The sequence below is a fragment of the Trachinotus anak genome, unplaced genomic scaffold, assembly GCF_046630095.1.
Source record: "Trachinotus anak isolate AG129_WGS33_773 ecotype Australia unplaced genomic scaffold, CSIRO_AGI_Tana_v1 ptg000013l, whole genome shotgun sequence".
In the NCBI taxonomy this organism is placed as follows: domain Eukaryota; kingdom Metazoa; phylum Chordata; class Actinopteri; order Carangiformes; family Carangidae; genus Trachinotus; species Trachinotus anak.
Window position 1 is genome coordinate 18,643,267 of NW_027273864.1, and position 25,800 is coordinate 18,669,066.

General features: G+C 41.8%; 1 protein-coding gene across 4 annotated transcripts in view; it reads right to left on the reverse strand.

The window, feature by feature from the left end:
- kaznb (kazrin, periplakin interacting protein b) overlaps window positions 1–25,800 on the reverse strand; it is a 108,919-nt gene that overhangs the window by 43,377 nt on the left and 39,742 nt on the right. For all 4 annotated transcript variants that reach the window (XR_011693218.1, XM_071494456.1, XM_071494457.1 and 1 more), the window contains exon 4: window positions 16,373–16,580. Coding sequence is in view for 3 of the 4 variants with exons in the window: in XM_071494456.1 (XP_071350557.1) it covers window positions 16,373–16,580 (208 nt within the window). In the remaining variant the exon portion in view is untranslated. The remainder of the gene's footprint in view (window positions 1–16,372; window positions 16,581–25,800) is intronic.

Genomic DNA, 25,800 nt, shown 5'->3' on the forward strand with positions numbered 1-25,800 from the left:
AGAGGTAGAAAAAAGGAAACAGGCTCAGTAGACAGTTCATTCATTGTGTGAGCAGTGCCGCATAATGATTCACACTCATCCATTTCCTGTTTCATCATGCGACTGTGCCCTCCTGTGACACAAACTTAATTAATTTGAAATGTATCATCCTATCATGTGCATTCGCCCATGCACAAACACACATATTCACACACACACAGACACTGTCCCTTAGAATGGGAAAGAGGCCTCTGGTATCAGATGTCCACATATTGCTGATCACAAGGTTAAATAACAGCACGGTATGTGCATATCCATGCATATCATATTACAAGCCTGCAGAAACATAGCCTCATAAATCAAAAGTTAGTGCACTGCAGCTGCATGACACTAACAGAGGTCAGAGGTGGACGGCAGCTGGTGCATGTTGAGCATCTCTACATTTCTGACCCTGGTTATGAAAAGCAATGCATTGCTGCTGTACCTCTGTTCATCTCAGCTTCATGCAGTTCCCATGGGATACAGCTGGGTCGCAGCATCTTCTCAGCCCTCAACATGAAGGAAAAATCCATATCTGTCCTTGTTCCTCTACGTTCTCTCTTTCACTCTGAACCCTCTCGCTGCTGGTGTGGCATCAGCTTACTGCTCTGAGGATCCCAGATGAGGGATGGGATGCAGATTACCATGGGGATCAATCCAGCACATCCTCCCATTATTTCTATCCCCCACCTACCATCCTAATCAACTATGGTAAAGCTTACCCTGTACTATCCTGAGATGGTCTTGCTCATCCCCTGCTGGTCTAAGCAACCCTCCCCCCCAAGATGGGACAGTCCTGTACATGCCACTGATACACTACTGGATTACAGTCATTCCTAAATCAGGACCTTCACCCTCCAGCTGTTTAATCAGACAGCTGAAGTAGACTGTATTAGAAAGCTAATACCTGATAGTGACACAGAGACATATGTAAGGCCTGGGACAATCTTGGGGTAATCCTTCGATATCAGCAGTATTAAAGGATTGCATCCACCCTACTTGGCACATGCACTATGGTGGCAACAATGTCTCCACTTCCTATAATACCAAGAGCATATTGGAACCTGAAAATGAGACACTTCTAGTCGCAGTCTGCATTTTAACATCTATAGCAGTACCTCACATCCCTGCTGGAGAAATCAAATGATGTCAATAAGCTGCCTCCCCTGAGAGCACTTAACCAGCACTGAACAAGAACAGAAATCAGATAGATCAACAGCTGAAATACTGCAAATACTGACAAAGATAGTGTTTGCCTGTATGTTTACAAAGCAGACATGCTGTAGAGTTATAATAAATATTATTACTGCGCTTTTGTTCTCCTATTTATGTCTTTTATTAATAATAATTATTATTATTAACTTTTTTTTCTGGACATGCTCCAACCTCCTCAAACCTTTTTTTTTATATAAACAGACCATTCAACTGTTTTCACTATTTACACATTGACTGACATTTCAGCTGCAGTCAGTTCTTTTCTAAACTCACAAATATACTCCTTTCAGTGCTCACACTTCAACTGACGCTTCACACCCTTTCAGGTTTCAAAAAAAAAAAAACTAAAACTAAACTTCTTCAGCTCTCAGCTTCCACTGTCCGCTACAGCTGGGTACTGGTGACAGATAAATCGATTGCTGAAAATAACTATTCTTTCTGAATGGAGAGAGCGTCTCCTACAGAAAGTGTTGTCTTATGGGATGTTTTGGCTAGCAAATGTCTTGTGCTCATTTAATGTGTTTGAACAAAAATAAACAAATAAATAAAATTTGAGTACCCAAGCGCACAGTGGCCTCCATAATTCTTAAATGGAACAAGTGTGGAACAACCAGGGCTCTTCCTAGAGCTGGCCGCCCAGCCAACTCCGCAATCAGGGAGGGGGGCCTTAGTAAGAGAGGTGACCAAGGACCTGATGGTCACTCAAACAAATAAGTGACATTCGAACCAACATAGAGCTCAGTTAGGCCTGGTTTCTGAATGTAAGCACATTTTCTAAACAAGCAGACAGGCTTTAGGTTTGTTTCAGCAACATGAGGAAAGACAGGAGCCGGATCTGGTGGGGAGAAGCAATTAGTTTTCTTTCCATGGCTTGTCACCTGACAGTCTGCTCATCCACAGTCTGATGGAAGAGCCTCTCCAGCCTGCTCATTCTAACCAATTAAGGTCTGGAGGTATATTACCACACACTCATTACCTGTCTGTCACAGTGCTCTGCTGCTCTTTACCTCACAGCTCATTGGGCTGTAGAAAGTCTCCGAATTTTACCCTTTCATCCCTTTCATATCATCTTGTCTGTTTCATATTGTCTTCATAGCTTTATTAGTTGTGCTCTATATGCCTTCCTTTAACCATTTGTCTTTCTTTTCCTCTCTCAGTAGAATAAAAATATTCTCCCATCAGCAGACCTACAGAGAATAGCATCTGTGTATGTGAATGACAATAAATCAGTGTGGACATATGTTACAGTTTAAGTCATAGTCAGCACAAACACTAGAGAAATTCAGGACAATTACAAATATGGAAATACCCTACAGCACTAAATCAAAACAATGCAGAGACATCGAAATGTCCATAAATGCCTAGACATTGACAAAAGGCTTGTTTCTCAACATTTCCCCTTTCGGTTGGCACACAGAACAATAAAACAAAACACTAGGATGTTGGAGTACAAAGGGCTGAACTCCTGTCGCAGGCGGACTGTGTGTATGGTCTTGCTTAAGCTGTCTAAACAGTTTATCCCTGTGAGATGGATGAAATATCTGGAACAATCCAAATTCCCACATTCCCTCTTGCAAAACATGCTACAAACGATGTAACCATAAACCTCTCAGAAATGAGCTGTAATTTTCAGAGTACATTTTGACTCAGCACTGACATGGTTGGAATTTCCCCCATGACTGCAGCGGTGCTGGGAAAAGCAAAGAAAGAGAGATTATTACAGTGCGACAGCTTAAGGGAAAAGTAGTGTGCAACAAATAAAGAGCACCTTATGATCATTTCCGTTTCAGAAGAAGACTCTTAATCAGCATTACATACTGCTGTAGGTCTGTTAAAGTGAAACCAGCCTTAATAATTACTGTACAGCTCTCCTGCTCCAGGTACTCATTTATTCATAAAGGCAGCACAGTGTGAGTAGAATCTATTTGAATCCCTATTGGGCCTGTGTTAACTTGCTGAAAGGTCAAAACACAACTAATAAGGAAAAGTTGCATCGATTAACAGGAATTAATGGTCACTTGAGGTCAAGAGCGAATACCACGACCTCTAACTGAGTCCAGATGGAGAAGCCAATTACTCTTTTCAGCAAAACAGAAAGCCCCTGAGATCCCCATTGACCCAGCTGATAGGGATGTCTAGATTTACATTTTTGTGTTAGTTTAACTTATTTTTATTCAATTAAATTCTAAATAGTTTCAGTTATCTTGCTCAACTAATAACATCATATTGTTCTTGCTGTAGACATGAGGTGTGAGCCAGTGACAGACACCTCTCATCTGCTTGCTTCTCCTTCACATCCACAGATTGACACTGTGAAGGTGTGCTTTTGACAACTATCTTTATCACCTAGTGGTGCAAAGTAACTAGGTGCATTCACTGCACTGTGATTTTACATACAAAACATATGATCACATATCAGATTAAAATGCCCATTAGTGTTCAAATGGTCAGTTTGAGGATTTGGTGCTTATCTGTTTTTATACACTGACATTTTCAGCTAATTTCTGTCGCTTTAGCGACCAAATAACTACTTGATTAATTGGGAAAAAAATCACCAGACTAACGACTGATTTAGAATTAATCTTTTCATAATAAGGCTTAGTTACTTCTTCAACCACTGCTGCTGAAACATTAGTTTCTCAGTATAATTACCCACTCGGGTCGCTATATAGTTCTACATGTATGTTTCTCTGATTGGAGCTAATCTGACAGAAAAGAGCGTGCAGAAAATGATCATCTGAGACTCATGCTGTTCAAGCACCCTCGCTAATCAGCTAATAGCGGCATGACAGAGGTCTGACCACCACCTCGGCTACTTTCTCTCTTTCTAGAACAGCAGTCATGTTTAACACACCTGTAAATGACTCCCACAGCCCTGCCAGTCTCCCCCTTTCTGCCAGCCCTCCCCCACAGCACTAATAACACCATAATGATGCCACTGTTAGTACAGTGCTGAGGCAGTACGCTTTATGGAATGACCTCAAAATCAATTCAGCAGCACACAGGGTCTATTAATGGAGCTAGGTCTGAAACTCCTCCTCTCCTCTCATGTCCTCTCCTCTTCTCTCCTGTCCTCTCCACTCTTTTCCATCCCCTTACCTCTCCTCACTTCTTCTTTTCTAGTTTTTGCATACCCAGCTCCTCTCCTTCAGCCCAGAACTTTGACAAAGCAGCAAACGTTCTGCAGCCCTGTGGCAGACATTAACCTCATAAAGGGAAAGTAATAGAGCCTCTCTCAGCTGACACGCAATAGGCACGAGAAAATGCATCATCGTGCTACTCGACCCTCAGGTAAACTCGGCTCAGTAAAACACACAAGTATGGTTGAGGCTTCAACTGTGTAATAGTGCCAAATAAAATGTTGTCATTAGTATCTCTGGTGCACATGATTTGGAAATAAGACGGTTTTGCAGCAGGGATGGAACAGATGCATACTTGGGGGTTTGGGAGCACATTCCTGGACAGAGAGAGTAGCTGAGTTGCTTGCCGTGGTTAATTAAGGGGAGTCTGTGGGAAACCCCTGAATCTGAAACCCCCCCCCCTTCCAAAAAACCGACATCACTTCAAGTAATGGCGGCCATGTTGAATGGGACTCATTGTTTAGCAGCCAGAACGGAAGATTCCATCGCTTACATCCAGTCGTCGGAGCTGTCATGCCGACTATGAGGACTATAACAGGGTCAATGCCAGCAGAGTGGCCACAGTAATAATACCAGACAACAGAGGAGGGAATAATAGAAGGACGATAGCAGTTAATAAATAGTAATCCACAAATTTTACAAGTCACAAAGAGTACAACTCAACCTGTGAAAACTGTTGCACAATGTCCTCTTTGGCTCTTAATTGTGAATCCTGGTGGCATCGCTATGGTTATCATGGCTTGGGCTTGGAGACTACAATACAAACTGGAGGAATGGCCCTGGCAAAAGGGAAGAGCGAACAGTGGACCCATTCTGATTGGTGTTTCTAATATTTTGTCCGTCCCATTTATATCGATAAGGATAAGCTAATTAGAAACGCCTCTCTACATAATGTAATACAAAAACTTCAAACTCTAAAATGAACAAATGTTAAAAAACAGAAACTGGATTTTATATTCTTCATTGAGGTTTAATTTATAGCAGGAGTGTTCTGCTATACTGAGTGAATTTCATCTGCAACAACAAAAAACAACCAGTACATCAAAATGCTGCACTTAGGCGAACATGGATGAGGTCATTCTGCAACAATTGAGCATAGTGGCAATGTGTTTTTTCCTAGCAAGACTTGGATCAACCAGACATCTTGCTTGACCTCTGCAAGATGTGTTGTTGAGATCTGACAAGTGTGCGTGTGGGCTCTGTGAGTTATAAGTAACATCCTTCTCTACCCAGACCCACACAGATGTTTACGTGTATCTTTGGAGCATCATAATTTCGGCCTAAGTTAAATAATTCTATCATGTCTCTGGTTTACTGTGAATGAGTTAGTGTTAATTTAATTATACACAACTATTCGGAAATATGCACAATGTAAGCACAGCATCTAGTGAAATAATAAACTAGATTTGACACATCAAGACAGGGCTTTGAGATAGGGTATGAAAGCAGTCACTACCTTAAGGACCTTGTACTCATTGTGCTTCAGTGACACCAAACAATGTAATTACATTAGCAGTTCAGTTAATCTTATTTCCAAAAACTTAGCAAACCTGGGGTATTTTGGTCCCCTGAGAGTGTGAGGCACCAGGGCTGTTGCTCACTTTGTCCACTGGTAAAACATACTTTTTGTAGGTACAGACAGGAAGGGAGGCTCTAATAAAAAGATGAAATCAAGTTGCATTCTGGGTAACATAGGATCCAGTATTTTTAGAACTTGATATGTACTAGCAACTATAAGTCAGGGTATCTCAGCCTGTGCTGCATCATGCAGTGGTAAAACATCCTTTGAAGGTTCAAACATTGCATGAAAAATCTGTTTTAGCCAGGACACAGATTGAAGTTTTCATTGCAGACTGTAGATATTAGATATCACACATCATGTGGAAATATGATGTCGTGAGTGGCAAAAAATAGCAACTCAGCCTGAGATAAAGCAGTGATAGCAAGGTGAAGGGATAGTTACTTATATACAAGCCCAACCGGCATTGTCTAAACTGTCATGGCCAAAACATATAGTACAATATAGTATCGTATATATATATATTGACATATAGTAGAATGATGTCAGACAGAAGGCTATTTGTGAAGTCTGTGTTGACTGCAGATGCACCCACAAAGATCATACCATGCATTTTTAACTAATACACAAAATAGAACCTCACTTTTTTATCAAAACATCAACTTTGAAAATGATTCATCAGATGAGAAAGTGGCATCCCCATTGAATCTGTGAAATGAATGAATGAATACAGATTATTTCTCATTCATGAAAACTGAAATAATGTTGACACAACTGATGAGTCAAACTCAGCAGCTGCCTGCTGGGAATATTAACTCAGCTTTCTATATTCTTGGTTTACCCTCTTTGTCATAATGGGAACAAGATACTGTAAAGCTCGAAAGAATTGCTAAATAGGGTAGAAAGTGCTGATTGTATAATTTCTATTTTCAATACAATTTGCATAATTCTGGATCAAGTGGCCCATGGCAGTTTCACTGAGTAGCCTATGCATAGATATATAACCAATTTGGGATCAAACTTTCTGTGCCTGAACAAGATGATCAGGTTTATGTTCTGTGTTTATTTTTATTGAAGCTACAGATGCATCCTTTTAAAAAAAAGGAACAAAGAGTGTAATTAATCTCTGCATTTCAGTGATTAGCACGTGGTAGGTAATCAGATCCTTTTATGTGGAAAATTGAGGTTTAAAATAAATGCTTTTTAGAAAAAGAAAGCAATCTCCTTGGCCATTGATCTGACGACGCACTAGCTGTGAATAACTACTAGAGGCTTGGAGATAAAGATACCTCTTTGAATTGGCTCTTTTTAAAACAGCAGTTGCGCAGACATGCTTCAAACGCTACACATAAGCTTTGGGAAACATGGCCTTGTCTCCTGGGTTCCAGTTATTGGTGGAGGACATCTGGTTTGAGGTAAAAATTTAGCCAGACATTTAGTGCAAACAATAAACACATTTACAGGAATGCATATACACAGCCTTCTCAACAGAGGCACAGTGTGTTTGTGTGTGTATATGCCTGAGCACACAGGGTACAGTAATTGGTGACCTGATAAATATTTGTGTAGAACCTCCTCAGCAGGAGAAAACAGAGAGGCATGCTTTCAACACTAATGCCTTCAGGCTGCACACCAAAAATAATTCAGGGATGGAGGGAGCCCACTTACATGTTTGATGTCAACAATTTGGCGGGCCTGGGAAGCTGATGATGATGCGTCAACAGAACCGTTAAAATGTATTGTTGTGCTGTTTCGTTTTAACTTGTTAAGGGTTTCTACCTAAAAAGGAACAAGAGCAAATAAATCACATTTATTTGTGCCAAAAAGAAATGAAATTAAAACAATGAAGAAGAGTCGGGATTTTAAAAAAAAAGGGGGATTCTGTTGACATTATTGCCTTTGCTTGAAAATTGCTTCACAACAAGTAGCTTCACTCCAGACAGACGTAACCAGATACAGTTCAGTCAGATCCTTTCAGACTTAAATGGCATGCTTTGTCAGGATGTAATCTGATTTGTGAAATCCATGTTTTGCATGATGATGAATTCAATCATTGAATTGATTCATTTTAGAGTAATTGGAAACAACCTGAGCGCTTGGTGGAATGCCACTAGAAAGTAAACAGAGAGGTGCGTTTTGAAGTGTGAACCATCTGTTACGGTCTGGGAGAAGCAGTGTTGCGATAGAACATGGAAAATCAATCACTACTATATGCAGGCTTACTGCAAACTCTGACAATGGCAGCTAGAAAAGAATTTAATTTTGATGATTTTTTTCGAAGTAAACTATATAATATAACTACTAATATTACTACTATAATTTCCCAAAGCCCAAAATGAAATCATTGTATTGCTCGTTGGAGTGACCAATTCAATTCAAGGACACAAAACAAGAAAAGAAAGTAGAAAATTCTCACATTTAAGAGGCCACAAACTAGCAAATGTTTATGCTTAACAAACCATGTATTTGATAATAGTGATAGTAGTGTTCATTACGATATAAAATGAAATGTTAGAAAAAAAGTTTCCCAAAGCCCATGTTCAGACATTGAAATTTAACAGTTCAAAACCCAAATATCTTCATTTAATGGTCATAATCTGACAAACCCTGTAAATTCCACATTTATGGAAGCAAAAAACTGTGAATTCTTTTGGATTTTAAAAAAGTGACTTAAACAATTAACCAGTTATAAAAATGGTTGCCTTTTATTTTTCTGTTGATTTCCTGACTGTTTGACCGTTTGACCTCTGTTTTAGTGTTTCAGCACTAATTCTGACTCTTCTGGCTCAATGTGACATGGCAGGCATAGGAGATTACATCTTTTGATACACTGTAGACGAATGTTCTGTAAAAATAACTCTTTACTTTTGATTATGAATTAATTTCAGCAGGGGGCCTCAGATGAAAGTTTGACCTTAAATCCTTCTTTACCCTTCAGGACGTCCCTTAATTTGCCATTTATGGCTTGAGTGTTTAAAAGTGCGCTGTACTGTTCTGATGTTCAGGATGTCTTCAGCCCATCAGTCTTGTAAGAGGCCTGCGTGAACCAGATGATTCAGAGAAGTGTTCTGCTTATCCTCTGCTCTGCTGGAATGTCACGCTTTACGTCCTCTGGATACACGGGGGGTGTTCTGCACTTCCTCAAAACTCATTTTCCTCCATGCCCAGTCCATTCTCTTCTGGGAATGAATTTAAACTGCAGCCAAGGCAACAATATGTACCAGCAGCAATAAAAAAAAGTCTCCGCTGCTAAAGCAATGAGGCATCTTAATAGGATGAGCCGAGACTGTTGTGAAGGCAACCAGGCTTCCTCTCCCTTGCTGTCTGACTCCTCTCTCTTTGAGAGTTGCAGTTGTTTGAAGTTTGGACTCAACAGGGATTTGGATGATTTAAGGTGAAAACAAAGGGTTTTATGTGTAGAGTGGAGGCTAGAGGGAAATGGAGGAGTTGGGTTCTTAAAGTCAGATTGTTATCTGTGCCTCCTGCTGTGAAGCGGGCACCACAACACCCAGGCAGTGGCCTTAAAACACCCCACTTGGGAGAAGTATACTAAACACTCTGTCAGAGCTCATTTTTTAGTCTCAGTGCAGATGTACAGTGAATCTTTTTCACTCATGAGTCCACTGGGTGTCCTTAATGGAGGCATATCCACCACATGCGAGTCTGCTGCATGTGTCAGGCTTCACCCAGACACCTGTACTATCACCAGACCTCAGCATATCTCCATCCCAGCTCACTGTGTGCTACCTGACTCAGAGTCAAGTGAATCCTCTTAATTCAGTTGCTTGTTCCAAGTTTCCCTATCCTGAGCCCCATGGAGTGATCCTCTCCAGATGCACATGATGTAGATGAAATATCCAGTAGGTCCATAAAACACAACCAGGAAGCAATACTTCACTCACTCCATAACATGAATTCTCTACCCTGACATATGGTGGTGATAAATACATGATACCCACTGAAGATGTGCAGACTTATACTGCCACATGCTACAGTTCATTTCCTTTTCTGATGCAAAAACCATTAGTACTTTGCTGCATGCAAAGTTATGATTAGAGGCCATGTGAAGGAAATGGGGGAGAAAAGTATCATAAGAGGATAATGATACAATAACGGTGAGGAATATACTCATTTGTCAGTTCCTCTCTTTACTCCCCAGTCATTTACAGCCAGTCTTATAGTGTGCTCTTAACCTGAGTAATGACCTGCTCACAGGGAATTCATATTAAATATAGTCTTCATCAAAAATCATGTGGGAAATGAAGACTGTCATGAGCCACTGGGAAGGAAATAGTTAAATGAGCACTTTGGCTTTCATGAATCAAATTAGCATGCGGAGACATATCAGTCGCGCTGATAGGAATAATATCATCTCAGAGGCAGGGTGTCAACCCGGAAAGCAATTCAGTGCTTAGTGTCACGGTTAAAGGACTCCTCAGTTCTCCTTGAATTGGCTTTCAGTGACTTGCTCTGTGAAGTTTCATTCAGATAAAGCTCGCCTGGAAAATTTTAGTGCAAAGGAATGTCTGTTGGAGATGTACCCTGTCTTGGAGTTGGCATCCTTCTTACTTTCCTGGTTCTGCTCCACTGCTTGTCTGGCTGCTTTTTCGCAGGCTCATTCTATCCAAGGTGGCAGTTTACATCAGGTGCTGCATGGTGAGGGCACTGCAACCATCTGCCACCCAAACCTAAGGAATGCCATCACCAGCTGGTACCCAGGGCAGCACTTCTGTCACCTCTGCCAATGGACCTAACACACACTAGGGTGAGCTGTCATCGGTCAACTCTGACCCTTTATGAATGCTGCGACATGAAATCTGTAGCACGCCACAATGCCCTTCTGGTGAACCACCAACTTGGAAAGATTTCAGAGCTTTTGAAACAATACAGGACAGCTTCCTCTGCCCCTGTATGGGCATGAAAGTGGATATGTGCCACCCAGCTGTCCTCCCTGCACCCTAAGGCAGCCAAATTGAGGAGTGGAAACTCTTTCGCGAGTCAAAGTCCACGGGGCTTCTGCTCCTACTGACAGCCTGCGCGGCGCTGTCAGTTCATTACTGGGACTTGCATTCCATTACAAAGCAAAACTAATAACCACAGAGTCATTATTTATTTAAGGTCATTACCAACCACTGGAGAGCAAAGGCTGCCAATGTGCCAGTAAATACTTCTAAGCCCTGAGCTTATTAAGTGCAGATACACTCAACTGAAATTGAAAAAATACTGATGACAAAGTAAATTAAACACTTAATGAAAAAGGAGCTTAACTATAAGGTGAATAAACACTGCAATGAAGTTTAGTCATATTACTTAATTTGTTGCTTACACTGTATGGAGCTGTCATATACTCTGCTTAATTTCAACTTGCTTTTTCTCTTTGTTGTGGCAGTTTATTTTGATTGGCATATGTTGCCATTTTTTCAACTATCCTTGACATATTAATGTAATTATACACTCAATATAATGACTACATTATATGTATAAATATATATTTAATTTCAGCCATGTTCCAGGACTGCAGTACGATAAAAATGTCATAAAATCCTAACTTAAAGTGAGCACTGTGAGCCATTAGTTTACCATCATTTACGAGGAAAATGAGGTCTTTAGCTCTAACTATCACATCACTGTCTCCGTCTTTGAGATGTCTGCCTCTTCTCCAAACCGAAGAGCAAATCCTCCCACCCACCACCGCCGGTATTTTCATCTGGCAGTGGAGCCCCAGGAGTCCCCGCTGTGCCATGATTAGTTCTTTTACTGGAGGAAGTCAGTGAGGAAGAGGAAGAGAGAGGGAGAAATGTGAAGGGAGTACTGGGCTGCTTCTCTCTAGCCATTGTTTGGACACAGTTCCTCTCACGCTGCATTGACCACAGACAGGGCGTGGCTGAGGGAGGCCAGGCAGGGAGTATTGGGGAGGGTGTGTGTGTGTGTGTGTATGTTGGAGGGGGGGTATTCCGATGGTGGTGGATACAGGGGGAAGGTTAGAGTGCATTGCATACTTTCTCTGCATGTGAACAGCGAACAGGAAGGCGGGTGGTCCCTGGAGAGTGTTACAGAGAGAGAAAGAGAAAGAGCTGAAGTGGGTGGGATTTTGCCCCTATAGTTTGGCGCTCTGTTCTCAGCCCTGCTCATGTGCACGATGAAGTAATGAGAGACCCGGGGCCTCTGACAAACTCAGGCCAGATGGGGAGAGGATTCTTCTCACAATTACTCTGCAGCAGAGAGACTTAGAGCCAGTGCAGCTTCTCCACTACGGAGAAAAGATAATCACTGTGTCTTTTAAGAGAATACTTAATCACCACTGTTTTACAGCTAGCTGTACAGTTTGGAGGATGTCTTTAAAGGTTTCAGCTGTGTTATCTTCCTCTATCACTTAATATGGGTATCCTAGTATCCTGACATGATTCAACAGCAGCTATAAGAGAGAACATTTACTCCTAAGCATAATATCAGTGTTCCTCATCAAACAGTACAGAGAAAGAATTGGGGAAAAACAGGAACACATTGTTGCTCCTGAAAAAAAATGTAAATGTCCTCATACAAAAACACTGACCAAACAATGGTGCTCTTTGGAGTCAAGGTCCACAAGTATTGCAAACAAGAAGGAAAACTCCAAGGCACAGTTCTGAGTACAATGAAACGCCTTTAATATTGCATGAGTTACACCAACTCTTGATACCACAGAAACAGTGTCGAGCCTCCTAGATAATTTGACAGAACCATAGTATGGCTGTTAAAATTTGTTCCTCAGAGATCATGTTTGTTCTGAGGTGTCACGTTAATATTAGACAAACAGTGAGCCTGCTACTGTCTGTATGTAGAAGAAGTCGGTTACAGTAAAGAATCTGAGCTGTAATTCAGAACATGTTGTCAGTAGCAACCAAATGTTCAGCTAGAGTTGCAAAATTCATCCAAAACTGACCTAAATCCAAAAGTTATTACTGATTTAAACTGTTGAATGTTTCATTGCATTTCTACAAAGGGCAATCTTCAGCTTCCACTTGCTTTTGGTTGCACATAACAGAATTTTCATTGCTCTTAAGCTTTGAATTTTCCCACCAAAATTCTCCTTGAGAGTTGTGCTTAAACTCTTTTCCAAAGTTTTATATCTTGTACCTTTAGTTTTCTGTCAATGAACAAAATATTTTCAAACGCAATTGCTCTTTTTTTTTTTGTACTGATGCATCAGCTGGATGAGATTCTTACCCATTCAAGCCTTGGAAGTGCATCAGCTCCAAGTCACAGAGCATTGTCTACAGAAAATGACTTTTACTTCCATTACCCTGGACATCTGAAATAACTAATTTGCATTGCTATGGGTCTAACCTTAATCCCTTTACTTTACGTTGACGATGACGGAGCGTGATGCTCTGGGACAATTGAAAAATAAGAAAAGTCATACATACATCACTGCTTTCACCCTTTGTGTCGAGCACATTGTTGCTCTTGTTTAAAGCAGCCCAGAGACATCCATACTCCCCAAGCTGTATGAGTCACTAACAGCAGCCTTATGGTTGTGTTTTAGAAAGGTTTATGGATTAGTATTGGCAGAATCCCATGAGTCCGTGATGAGCACTTTCTTACAAGCCGACTGCAGGGCACTGATCTACCAAGAGTGTAAATAATGTAATATCCCATAAGGTTAGCGCACATCGATTTTAGAGGACAAAATATTTTCCTTCTATTCCCTGAGATAAATTGAGTGCAAGCTAGATGTGTTTTTTTCCTCACAAGTCAGATGGACATTAGGTGTGGCAGCAATGTCGTTGATTGGTGGTGAAACATCAGCATCGTTTAGGAATGTTAAACAAGGCCTTGACATCAATGCGATGGATTGAGAGAAAGGGCCTATAATGATGGTGCATCATCACCTTGGCAATGAATACATTAAAGTCAATGACCTGAATAAAAGGAGGCAGGTTGATTGTAACGGTCAGCCAGAGCTGTACTGTAGTCTAAAATGAAGATAAGACATACAAAAACAGTCTTTTATAAATAAAGATATGCTTGTAAAAATTACACAAAATGTACAAAAGCAAAATTAGAGTGAAGTTAATTCATAAACGTTTTGGGTGATTTAAACTCTTGTTCCTTGTCATTAGCTCAGTAAGAAGGACAGACTCCAAGGCCAACAGCAGCAGCAGCCTCTAGTGCCATGTTTACAGCCTTACTGGACATCTGTCAGAGATGTTTTTGAAGCTCGACTTGGAGGTGAAACATAACAAAAATTCTGTGACATTTTGGCTCAGTATAATGTTTTTACAGGAAGACAGGTCATGCATATTAAAAAACCTTGTCTGCGCGGCTGCTTTGATCCTGCACGGGGCAAAACCAACAAATGGACTAACAAACAGCCTGGCCTGGAGAGGGATACACACCTAAAGAACATTTAATCTCCCTAAGCCATTGGACGCTGGCTCATCACACACCAAACTGCCTAACCGGAGAGATCTCCCAGACGAATCATCTTAAACTCAAAATCTTAAGAAAACATTCTTAAAGCTAAGAGGTTCTTAGGCTCATCCCTCTTTATGCAGTCGAGGTGAGGGGTAGTTTGTCAGTTGGAAGTAAAGGAGGGAGGTGGGGGACGGAGAGTGTGGCTGTGTTTGGCTTGATCCGTCACCTGACTGCTGGCCTGGCCCCTGGGAACAGGAAGTATGACATCACTGCCCTGACATTCAGGAATGTGGGAATGTCAGGCTGCCTGTTAACACTGCAGAAACTGAGAAACAGAGCAAGCAGGATGGACACAGCGGATAACTCACTGCAGCCAAGTTATTCCATCTCTGAAGACGAAAGGCCATGTTCACACCAACTTAAGCCCAGTCTGAATAAAAGGCACTCAATTTCAGTGCTCATAATTGAAGCAGCTAAGGCTGAGATATCCTGACATTTATTCCCTTGTTTGCTTCAGGCTGTAAAATCACTGCAACCTGAATTTCCAATTATGCAACTTTATAGTATCTTTTCATTAAACCCTCCCTGTGTGGTAAACTCCCGCATCTTTCTAACTCCACACCACCAAGATAGTAAAAGAGGCTTTCTGTTTCATAAATTATAAGCTCCAAGGCCAAACTGAGATAACCCTGCTGACATCGCTGTGTCGCCATGTGTAAAATTAGTGGAGTGCCCCCTTAACTACTGAGTTAATTCCTGATGATGTACAGAACCAATGCACTGAAAGAATGCATGATATATACTGTACACAAGAACGCATAGTTAAAAACGAGTGCACCATTGCTCTAAAGCCAAATTTCACACAGATCAGCCGTCAGGCTTGAGCTGCAACAGCAGATAAGAGGAATCACCTGCTGCTGAACTTCATAAGCCCAACACGGGGAGCCATTTAATGGAGTCTGACAGCAAACTGCCTGGTAGGGTATGATCTCAAAAACCCATGGGCTTCTAAACGTATCCAAGTCAAATGCAGGACACACACACCCCGAGGGAAAAGACCCCACAACTTGAGGTCTTTTCCCTTTTTCTGTGGCCTTTTCACAATTTCAGCAAGCCGAACTTTCTGTCCATGCATGCTGCGAAAAGTTTAATCTGCCAAGTCATCCTGTACTCTGTTGCAAACTTTCAATATGTCATGACTAATTAGTTGCTCAATAAATGGATGTGATTATAAACTGTGGGTTTTTGCTGTTCACTTCACACGTCAAGGCAACAGGCAAACAAGATTTTCCCTTTCGCTCTTGTTCCAATCAAACTAAATAAAGCTGATCATTAATGAATCCAAGATGTCAGCTATTATAAAAGTAGCTTACCAGAATGTGTCGTAAGAAGGCTTAATTAGACACAGACCACAGGTATTACACAAACTGAAGCAAACATAAAATAGGCATATAGATAAAAACTACAAACAAGTACCATTAGGTATTTGACAGTTATTACCTATAGCAGAAAGCATGGCATGAAACCAGAACAGATTATTTTGCACCAATCAAGCCAGAAAAGTTCAGTTTAAAGTATTTACAGGTTTATAGCTTCACATCCAGCTAAGTAACAGTGCCATGGTGTCACCAGCTCCTGTCTGAGATGTTGGCATACATTTCCTGGGCCTAAAGCGCAGTTGCACTCCTTGCCAGACTCGGAGAGAAAGCGAGAAGGAGCCAGAGCTGAAGGGAGTGCAGCCCCAGAGGAGCCCAACTGCTGCCTGGGAAACCAAACCCGGGCCGGCTCTGGCCCACGCTCTCTAACCCCAACCCCTCCCATGTAATAACAAAACTCAGCCTGTCTCTTGTTCTTTTTCCTTTCAATGTGCTGCCTTTTCCACTGTATTTCTAGTGTGGAGTTTGGGTAGAATAAGTCAGTGGTGGAATAGGGGAATGATATGAGTCTCCCCTATGCACATTCCCCAGATATTTCCCACAGTTGATTTCAAAACAGTCACACATGTTCATGTTCTCACTCTCACACACACAGCGGCACGGTATCGAGTTGACACACATTCACATGCACATGCTGTGACACTCACCCCGGTAGTGGAGGCTGTCATCATGGTGGTTGTGCTGGTGGTGGTTCTCCAAGGCAGGGGGGCTGCTGGCACCCAGCTCTGCCAGTCTACGGCTGGTAGCAGAGAGCTCAGAGCGGAGATTGGTCACTTCCTGACTGGCGGACTGGATGGCCCCATCAATCCTCTGTGCCAGCTGTTTGTTGTCTTCCATCATTTTAAGAATTTTCCCCTGAGGACCAAATCCACACAGAGCAGCATGGTGTCAAGTGAGGCATTAGAGGGGGTGAAGCTAAGACCCTCTTATCCCCCTCTTCTCTTCCTTCTCCTCCACCTGTGCTTCTTCTCTCACAGTTTACTTCGAACATATACAAAAAAAAGAAGAAAAAAGCCAAAACGCCGGTCCCTCCTGTTCTCCGCTGAGCAGCACAAAGATGATGTCTACCTGTTACTGCGTAAAGAATAACATCTGTGTGACCGAGCACTACACAGTCAGTGAAAGCATGTGTGCCTCTGTGTGCGGGGCAAAGGAGAAAAGGAGTAAGCACTTGAGAAAAAGAGGAAGAGTGAATGCAAAGAGAGCGGAGAGAGAAAAAAGACAGAGGAGAAAAAGAGATGCAGCCCAGCAGGCGGAGGGGAAAGTGAGTGCTCCCGCCAAGGAGAATGTGCTGTGAGCAGCTGCTCTCAGAGAGGACCCAGCACACACTGAGATGACATGCAGCCTTTTAAATGGACTGTACCATTTGCTGGAGGACCAGGGGAGTGGTGGGGGGGGATGCAGATGGACTGGGCTGCTCTTCAGCAACTCTCTAACTACAGTTGTGTATCCCACACCCTATGGAGTCTGTAATGAGTTAGTAATCAGATCTGTAATAGGGGGAAAGCACAGATTGTTTCTTTCTACTTCATCCTCTCTCCATGTCCCTGCACTGAGAGCTTGGCAGCAGTATTAAACCCTTGGACAAGCACTTGTCAGACCCTCTATATCTTTTCACTCCTACTCCCACTCTCCCTTCCTCCCTCTCACTCACACACCCGCTGTCTTTTTGTCTCTCCCACCCCCTCTTTTTTCATTCCATTATATATTCATCTCTTTGTCCTGGGAAAGCTCACCCCCACATCGGTGGAAGGGGAAGGGGGCTGGCTCAAGGCGCCCAAGGGGAAAACATTTCAACTCTGAGAGCAAACTTGGGAGAGGACAGAGTCACAGACCTCTAATGGGCTGAACACAAAGAGGAGAGGCCCGGAGAATTACAATCGAGCTGTGGCAAGAACGTTGTGGAGCTTTACTTCTTTGACCAAAAACAGTTGGAAGGATTATATTTTAGTTTATCCATGGACCCTGCAAACAAACAACACACCATCAATCCTTATCTGTACAGCTGTAAAATTCCATTACACGCACAAAAGGTTAGAGATTGGAGGGGTGGGGGTAGACCGTTCATCTTAACTTAAAACCATCCTGGATATTGCTGAGCCATCACAACTTTGAATCTGCATTTGACATTTCATTTCTCAAGTAAGAAAAACACATCCTGTCTCTGGCAAGAAACTGAAGTAGATGAGTGATACATCACTCAGATCCTGTCATCTGTGGCTTGGGTGATAAAGGCTCAATGCTCATTGGTATTCACACAATGGCAGAGAGACACATACAAAGATGGCACAGCAAGCTTGAAAGACTGATGATTGAATAAGGCAGACAATTTGCTAGTTACGCCAGTGGTTTGCTCACTGCATCCTGCTTTGTAATGAAGTCTGTACAGTAGCAGTGTTACAGATAATCTGTGACTCTCAGACAGAGACCCATTAGTGTGGCCTCAGCTGGCCTACTTCAGCTCATCAGCTCTTGTACTCTGTACAGTCAGGGGTGAATGATATGACTATATAAACCCAGGACAACTTTATGGCAATGTTGGTTTTACAAGATTTTTGCATCAATGAGCATCCCGATGTCAGGTACTTCATAACCTTAAAGCTGACACTTTGAGCGGGTTCTTTATACACAATTTCTCGACTGAATTTCCAGAATATTAACAACATTAATATCTATCACTGGAGTGGTAAAAAATAATATAATACTGTCCACAGCAAAGGTACACTGCCAGTAAAGTAATGAAAAGCAGTGGACTGACCTTTTGACCAATATTACCATCACTGTTAGCTGGTAAAAAATCATTAGTTATAGCCCTGAATGAAAGTGTTTATCCTATTGTGGACCACTACTACACATACAGTACCTGATTTCTCCATCTGTCCTCTATAGTCTCTATTTAGCACATTATCTTACTGTAATATCTTTCAGCATCTCTGCTGTTCAACTCCCAACTAATGATCCACCAACGTGACAATTATTACACATACTAAAGAAGGTCTACATGAGCACTGACACGTTTGATCACATCACATGTTAACAGATCATTACCATCGTCTAGACAGTCACATCCCTGTCCCCGATTAGTGCACTGGCCCTGATTCGTAGCTGATTAGCAAAGGACAAATGTAGCACAGCCTGTGACACGGGGCAGGGATGAAGATTCCCTCCGATTTTTACTTAACACAGAAGGCTCCTGTTATTCCACTGCAAATGGTTTTCTTAAACAACGGCATGGCTGAATTTTCCTTCATATGAAACCACAACCACAATCTGCTTTCAGCTCTACGAGGCAGAGCTTTCATACTCTTAACTGTGGAATGCGAGGAAATGAATGATTTCAGGGTCAAGGGTCGGGACGTGTCCCAGATACACATCAATAACTAGACAAATACTTTTAGGATGCATAATTGTGGCATGTCCAAAACACACAAAGTGCTCCTCTGTCTGTATGTATGGCCATGGCAGAAACCTTAGATCAGGACAGGAACTTGGCTGACTCCCCTATAATAACGACTTCTCCCCCCAGTGCTTCTATGGATTTGGCTCACTTTACCAAACTTGGCCGAGTGTTTGTGTTGTTAGTTTGCTTACTTGTTTGAAGCTATTAATTGGAAGTTTAATTAAGTGTGCCAAGGGTGTGCAGTTAAAAAGAGGTATTGATAAACAGTCACCATGACTGTCTGCCTGGGTTAATTGAATATCGACTAATCCTCCACACGGTTGAATGCTTTCCATTTTTTCCCAATAGCAAAGTGATATAATGCTCTCCTCAACTATTTATACAGGTCTTATCTGGGGCCTGGGGAAAATATCCACTCTACTAGGCTAACTAACTAAAAGAAAGATGAAGTACCTGTCAAGGTGTATGAGTATAGTTTTATGTGTGAATAGGAGGGGTGGGGAAGGTGTAAAACTGGAAACTAGAAGAAAAATATTTATAAAATGGTCGAGTGATATGCCAGTGGAATGATGTGTTTATTACTCCATGCCTGGGTACGTATATACATACATGAGCCATGAAGAAATTCAGCAAACATTTTTCATTGAGTAATTTTCATCTGGGCAATGATGTGAGAGCAGGAAGGTCCATGAGGGTGCGAGCGAACACTTAACCCTCAGATCTCCACAATGTCTTGGTCAAGGACTCTTTCCACATCACTGCCTGGTGGGACAAAGTGGAGGGTTGAATCTGTCACATCCAGCCAAGGATATTTGGTGAGGAGTGATACTTTAAAAAGAGAGTGCATTGTTGAAATAGACACATGGGGTGCAACCAGGCTGGGGGACTCGAAAGAGAATCCCATGAGTGAGCACATACTGCAGGATCTAAATGCATAGTAACATCTCACGTTGTGGCTGTCCCCTGGGACTGAGGCTGAGATGCATTAGTAAGAAGATAGCATCTTACTTAGCCACATGTTACTGATGCCACAAAGTCATAAATTTAGTCCAATATAAACCCAAGATTTTCTCCAAGCTAAAAGAAATGAATGCCTATGCATTAACCACCTTCATGTCCGCTCTCTCCTGAAGGCTTTTGTAGAGGAGATAAGCACTCGAAATACAACTACAACTTGTAAGTTTACTAGTGGTGACAGTGAGGTCATGCAAAGGTGGTGTAGTTCATTTATAGCCTACCATTAGCCTTTTACTTCTGGCAATTGTATTCAGGCTTCAAAAATCATAAAAGAGGTGCTGAACCAAATGTGTAAGTGTCATGAACATTTGTTTGTGGCAGGTCGTATTTTCTGCAGTAATCCAAAATCTAGTGTAAGAATCCCACTGGCTTTTTGTCGAGGGAGCCAGGTTCATGCTAACTTCTGGGTTGGCCTACAAAAATACGTCATCCCTGCGGCACTCTATTAAACCTCATTTATAATAGTAGCAGATCTGAAATCTGAAATATGTGGGGTCCATTCCATGGTCAAGTAATAGCAAACCTTGCTGTTTAACTGACAATGAGAATGACAAAGATTACTCCCAAGGAATGAGGCCTCTTCAGTAATCAAGGATCATCACTAGAGAGCTTACAGGCTGCTAACATTGTGGTTGTTTATGTATTGAGATAGACACTTTAGACAGTATGTCTAGCCTCCACATAGGCCTGCTCTGAATCTAAACTTTCACAGGCTGTAGTTCTGAATTTCTAAATCTCAGTATGTCAAAATGTTCAGCCTGCTGAGGACTGAAAGAAAACAGCAGGTTTCAGGACATTTTATTCTGGAAGTAACTGAAGTCTCAGTACATAGTACGCTGTCTGCCAACATCACAACATCACATTTGCTTATAGACAGGTTAATTGGCACCGCATTTGGATTCTACTTTTGGTAATTCACGGTCAGAGTAGTTTTTGATTGTGCCTGTGTGAAACAGAGGGAAAATGCTAGCGTTTGAGTGAGAGTGTCCTTACCAGAGTTACAAAGAAGTGATTTCTTTGCAACTACCTCTTGTTTTCTTTTGCCAGCATCCGTGACAAACAAGACACTTCAGACAAAATTGGTCTTTGTTAGTCAAATCGAATACAGTTTCCCACAGAAATAAGACAGCACCGAGGCATGTATACATGAGATAAGACGGTTGATTGTCTATATATAAAAAAAAAAGAATATCTGCTGTGTGAGTAAATGTGACCTGTGCATTGTTTAAAATTCCTATAATAGAAAAAGATCAGCAAACATGCATTACTTGACTGCGAGTGAACAGAAAAGAAAGAGTTAAAAGCTATAGAAAGCTGAGATTTTGTCACATACAGTTCACTGACTGCACAGAATGCAGATTTACCAAATGCAAATGTCACAGTTGGAACAAAAAATTGGCTATTTATGTCTGTGCAAGTGACGGAGAGAGAAAGCCTTTGGCCCTGAGTGGTGACACACAGGGACAGAGAGGCATTGATGGAGTAAACAGTGAATGGCAGGGAGCGGAAACGCAACTCTTTCTGTTTTGGCTTTTTCTGTCTGTCTCCCTCTCTGTCACTTTCCTTCCTCTTACTCAGCGAGCTTTCTAGTTAGCTACTTGGTACCTTTTTGTCCATAATGTGAAAATTTTGACTGTGGGGAAAGTGTCTTTGGTTTCACCACACAGAATAAATTAAAGCAGCTATAATCAGTATCTTTACACGAACAATGAATCACGTTGTTACATGTAATGTCAAAGGCGTTACATGTAGTGAAGAACCAACAGAGATTTATCACCTGACTCTGTAGTTCCTTGCAGCTCTAAATAGCATCTTTTTAACTCATTGTTCACCCTCACTGCTTTCATCTGTGTCATTTTCAGCCACAGCAGCCAGATGTTTGCAGTGAAAAAGCTCTGATAGACACTTTGTATACTACGTGCTGAGTACCAACCGGTGGACAAAAGAAAGTTAGCAACTAGCTGGTGAACGTAGCACAGCATGTAACAACCCGAGCTAAAAGGAGAATGAATTTTAGACTTACATTCAGGAGCACAACACCAGATTGAATGCTAATATTCCTATCTGCGGGCTGTGTAAATATGCAAATGTTCATCATAAGAACTTTATAAGGTATTCTGTTTCTGCTTGTTTCTGCCACTGCTACAGGGCCAAAAACATCAGTAAATGTAGCTTTACTAAATAAAACAAGACAATTAATTGAGGGCAGTCATCAAGAAACTGATCACAATACCTTATAAAGTTGTGATGATTAACTTTTTAGCAAACATATTTACATGACAAACCACATGAGTTTAAAAGACAAACAGTGAATGCTGTTTTAAAAAAAATAATTGAAAATGATAGAGAGGCCGGGTGGAAAACTTAGGTTGTGCATAAGTGAAAAGAAGCTGCCCTTAGTTTTCTAACTGCATTAAACAGGAACCATTTGCTGTACACATTTCAGGTGGCCCTTACTTGTCTGCAACACCTACCAGCTCAGGGTGCAAACACTGGGAAGGATCATTCACAATCACAAAGCTTCATTCTTAAATTTGTCAGTCGAAGAGCCTGACATTAATAATATTTAGTTACATCCTCAACAGGCATTTGATCACAAGTAATTGTTGTTATTTTATCAAATGGACCTGTACACAGTCCGTCAAGCTTCTGATGTCACTGTGTGCACTGTGGTCTTTAGCCAGTGAATACTCATTCAAACCTTCAGCAGGGTGCGATCAACAGGTTGCTGAACTGTAACAAGCAGCAGCTCCAGTGCTCTGTGGCTTAAACTTTGGCAGCGAGGTAAACTCTGATCCCAGAAGCTGGCCTACGGAGGCTGAGATAAGACCTGGAGAGAAACAGCTATTATCTGCTGTCAAACTCAGCGTGTGTGTCACCCCCAAAGTCCTCCCCAAGTTCCACCCCAACGCCTTACAGCCATGTCCTTCTCCCATTTCCGATAGTCTGGTAATAATAAACAGGTTGACAGCCTCTCCACTTGGAGATAACGGTCGACACAGGGTTGCGGATGAAATGCGGTGCCAGCGCCCTTGATGAGTGTAAAGATAAAGGCTTGTCTGCAAGTCTCTGGGGGAATCGAAGGGATAGAGGATGCAGGGATGAGTGTGAGGGCGTGTTTGGCTGTGATGAACTTCAAGACTTGAGGGATAGGAAACATACGTCTGATAATAGAGAATGAAACTAAAAATAACATTCCTACACTTTTTCAAATTCCTCTTCACCACTGACACTCATTTTGCTTCTTGCCTCACTTCCCCACAATCTCACTTCTGCTCCCTGCTGGCTGTTTTCTGCCAGTGCTTCTTCTCCCAGTGGCCCCTCAGAATCCTTTGCTAGGCCTCAGCCCATTATTTCTGCTCAATTCCACTCTGCCGGTGTCATACTTTCATCTTCAGACTTGAACATGTAAACATGCAGGGCTGAATGTTGCAGTCATCTCTAATAGCATGAAGATCATGATCAGATCGCAAACAGAGGCAGTGTAGATACAAAAGGTGTGTGTTTTGCATGAAGTGCTACACACTCAGCTACTTTGCTGCCGTCTAATTGAGTTCGTCACCCCTGTCATTGTTCTGCGCTTTCTTCTGCAGCAGGCACAATTACACAGTTATGGCGAGAGAATGATAGATGTGCCTATAGCTTGCGGGGGAGATGAGAAAGATAGCTGACAGTGTTATAACCATCAACATAATTAAAGTGTCATTTGAATTAAACCAAAGTAACATGGAATCATCGAGGCAGGTACTGTCAGCTTTATCACAGTCTTGATTGTAGACAAAAAAAAAAAAGACAGGTTACAACTATTGACCAGCTGTGGTCTGGGTAATGCTGCAAGTGGATATCACTCAAGGTAAAACATTTTCTACAACACATGAAGAACCTCATTCATCCCCAACCCCTCCTGCATCCATCTCTCTCTCTTTCTTTTCTCAGAGCAGACGAGTGATTTTCAGCGAGCAACTGTGGTGGAAATCACCCCGACAGAGCTCTCCCTGTTGATTTATGATATACGTTTAGTTATTTATTGGCTAATCATGGCGGGCTGCTGAGAGCAGGTTAGATTACACCTCCAGGAAACAACTGGGCAAGCCTTGGATAGATGAAGTGGTAGGACTGCTGTCTGGCTTTTTCTGTGAATAGCAGAGAGTTTGGGAGATGTTTAATTCATCTTCAATTAATGGCAGAGAGGAAGATCATTTAAACACTTTTGGGAAATACGTTTGTTTGCTTTCTAGCTTGGAGGTAGATGAGAGGATCAATACCACCCTCATGTAAATATGAAACTCCAGACGGCAGGCTGTCAGCTTAGCTTAGCATAGCACAAAGACCAGAAACATGGAGAAACAGCTTTTTCTTCACATTGACTGTAAAAGACATGAAAGTGATATCAATCCTCTCATCAAATTCTCATCAAGTGCATTTCCCAAAATGTCAAACTATTCCTTTAAGTGACCAAAGCTATTGACCAGCATACAGTAACAGCTGCCACTGCGGTCTGCAGTGAAAACACTCTGCATTTTAGCTGAGTCCAAACAGGAATTTTCTGCACCAAAGAAGACCACAGCCAGGCTTACTGTAGCACTGCAGGCAAATAACTGACAGACAGGTTTAGGGAAGCAAAAAAAGCTTTGCAGCACTGAGGACAGATTAATCCATGTCTGACGGAGCACCATTTCAGTACAGTGTATTGATAAGGAGCTTATCCCCCTTGTTGGTGCGTGTAAAGGCACATCTGCAGAGCCTATTGATTAAGAGACTCATCTCACTATCATGTGTTCCCACTCTAGAGGACAGATCCAATGAATAGCAACACTAGAGACAATGATCACTCCATCACCGCTTTATCACTGTCCTTATGCAGCTACTTTGTATGCACGTCAGTACCCTGTACACTTTTTCCAATTTCTCCACGTCTACCTTGTCTGCTTCTTATCAAAAATGCTTAATGCAAGCAGTAAAAATTATTCTTGTCCAATGACTCTTTCAGTTATGTCTTTAAGCTCCAATTTTGTGCATAACATGACAGAAAGAATCACAGTATTGCAAAAAAAATTATAACATAATAGAGACAAACTCGTATTTCAATGTTAAAAACACAATAACACCCCGGTGGCATCAAAGGAATTCAAAACTGTTCCCAAGAACTACAAATCGCAAGGCTACTGGGAATTACTTTCTTTATTTGCTAAAGCTAATACTACAAGATATGAAATTTGTTGAAACATGTTGAAAAATGAGCATCAAGGGAAGCGGAGGAAAAGATAAATAAGGCAGAGGAATGGAAGGGCACCAGGACAGTGTGAGAGAGAGGTTCGAGCCAAAACATATGAAGTTGCGAAGTCATTTATTATATTTCAACATTTATCTCTGCGAGCGAGAGGCGAGTTATCAGGACGACTAAATTGAAAGACATTCAAGCGTGCAGTAGAGAGTCAGTAAAGGGAACACTGATGACCAGACCAGCACAGGCTCTCTCTGTATTCCAGGCTTAGCATACTGCTCTGCATGGAAAGCCTTTTCAAGCACATATATGCACCGCACCGCACCGCACCACACCACACCACACACACACACACACACACACGCGCACACACACACACCTGTGCTCACATACATATGCACACACACAGATAGCTCAAACATTAAAATGCAAAA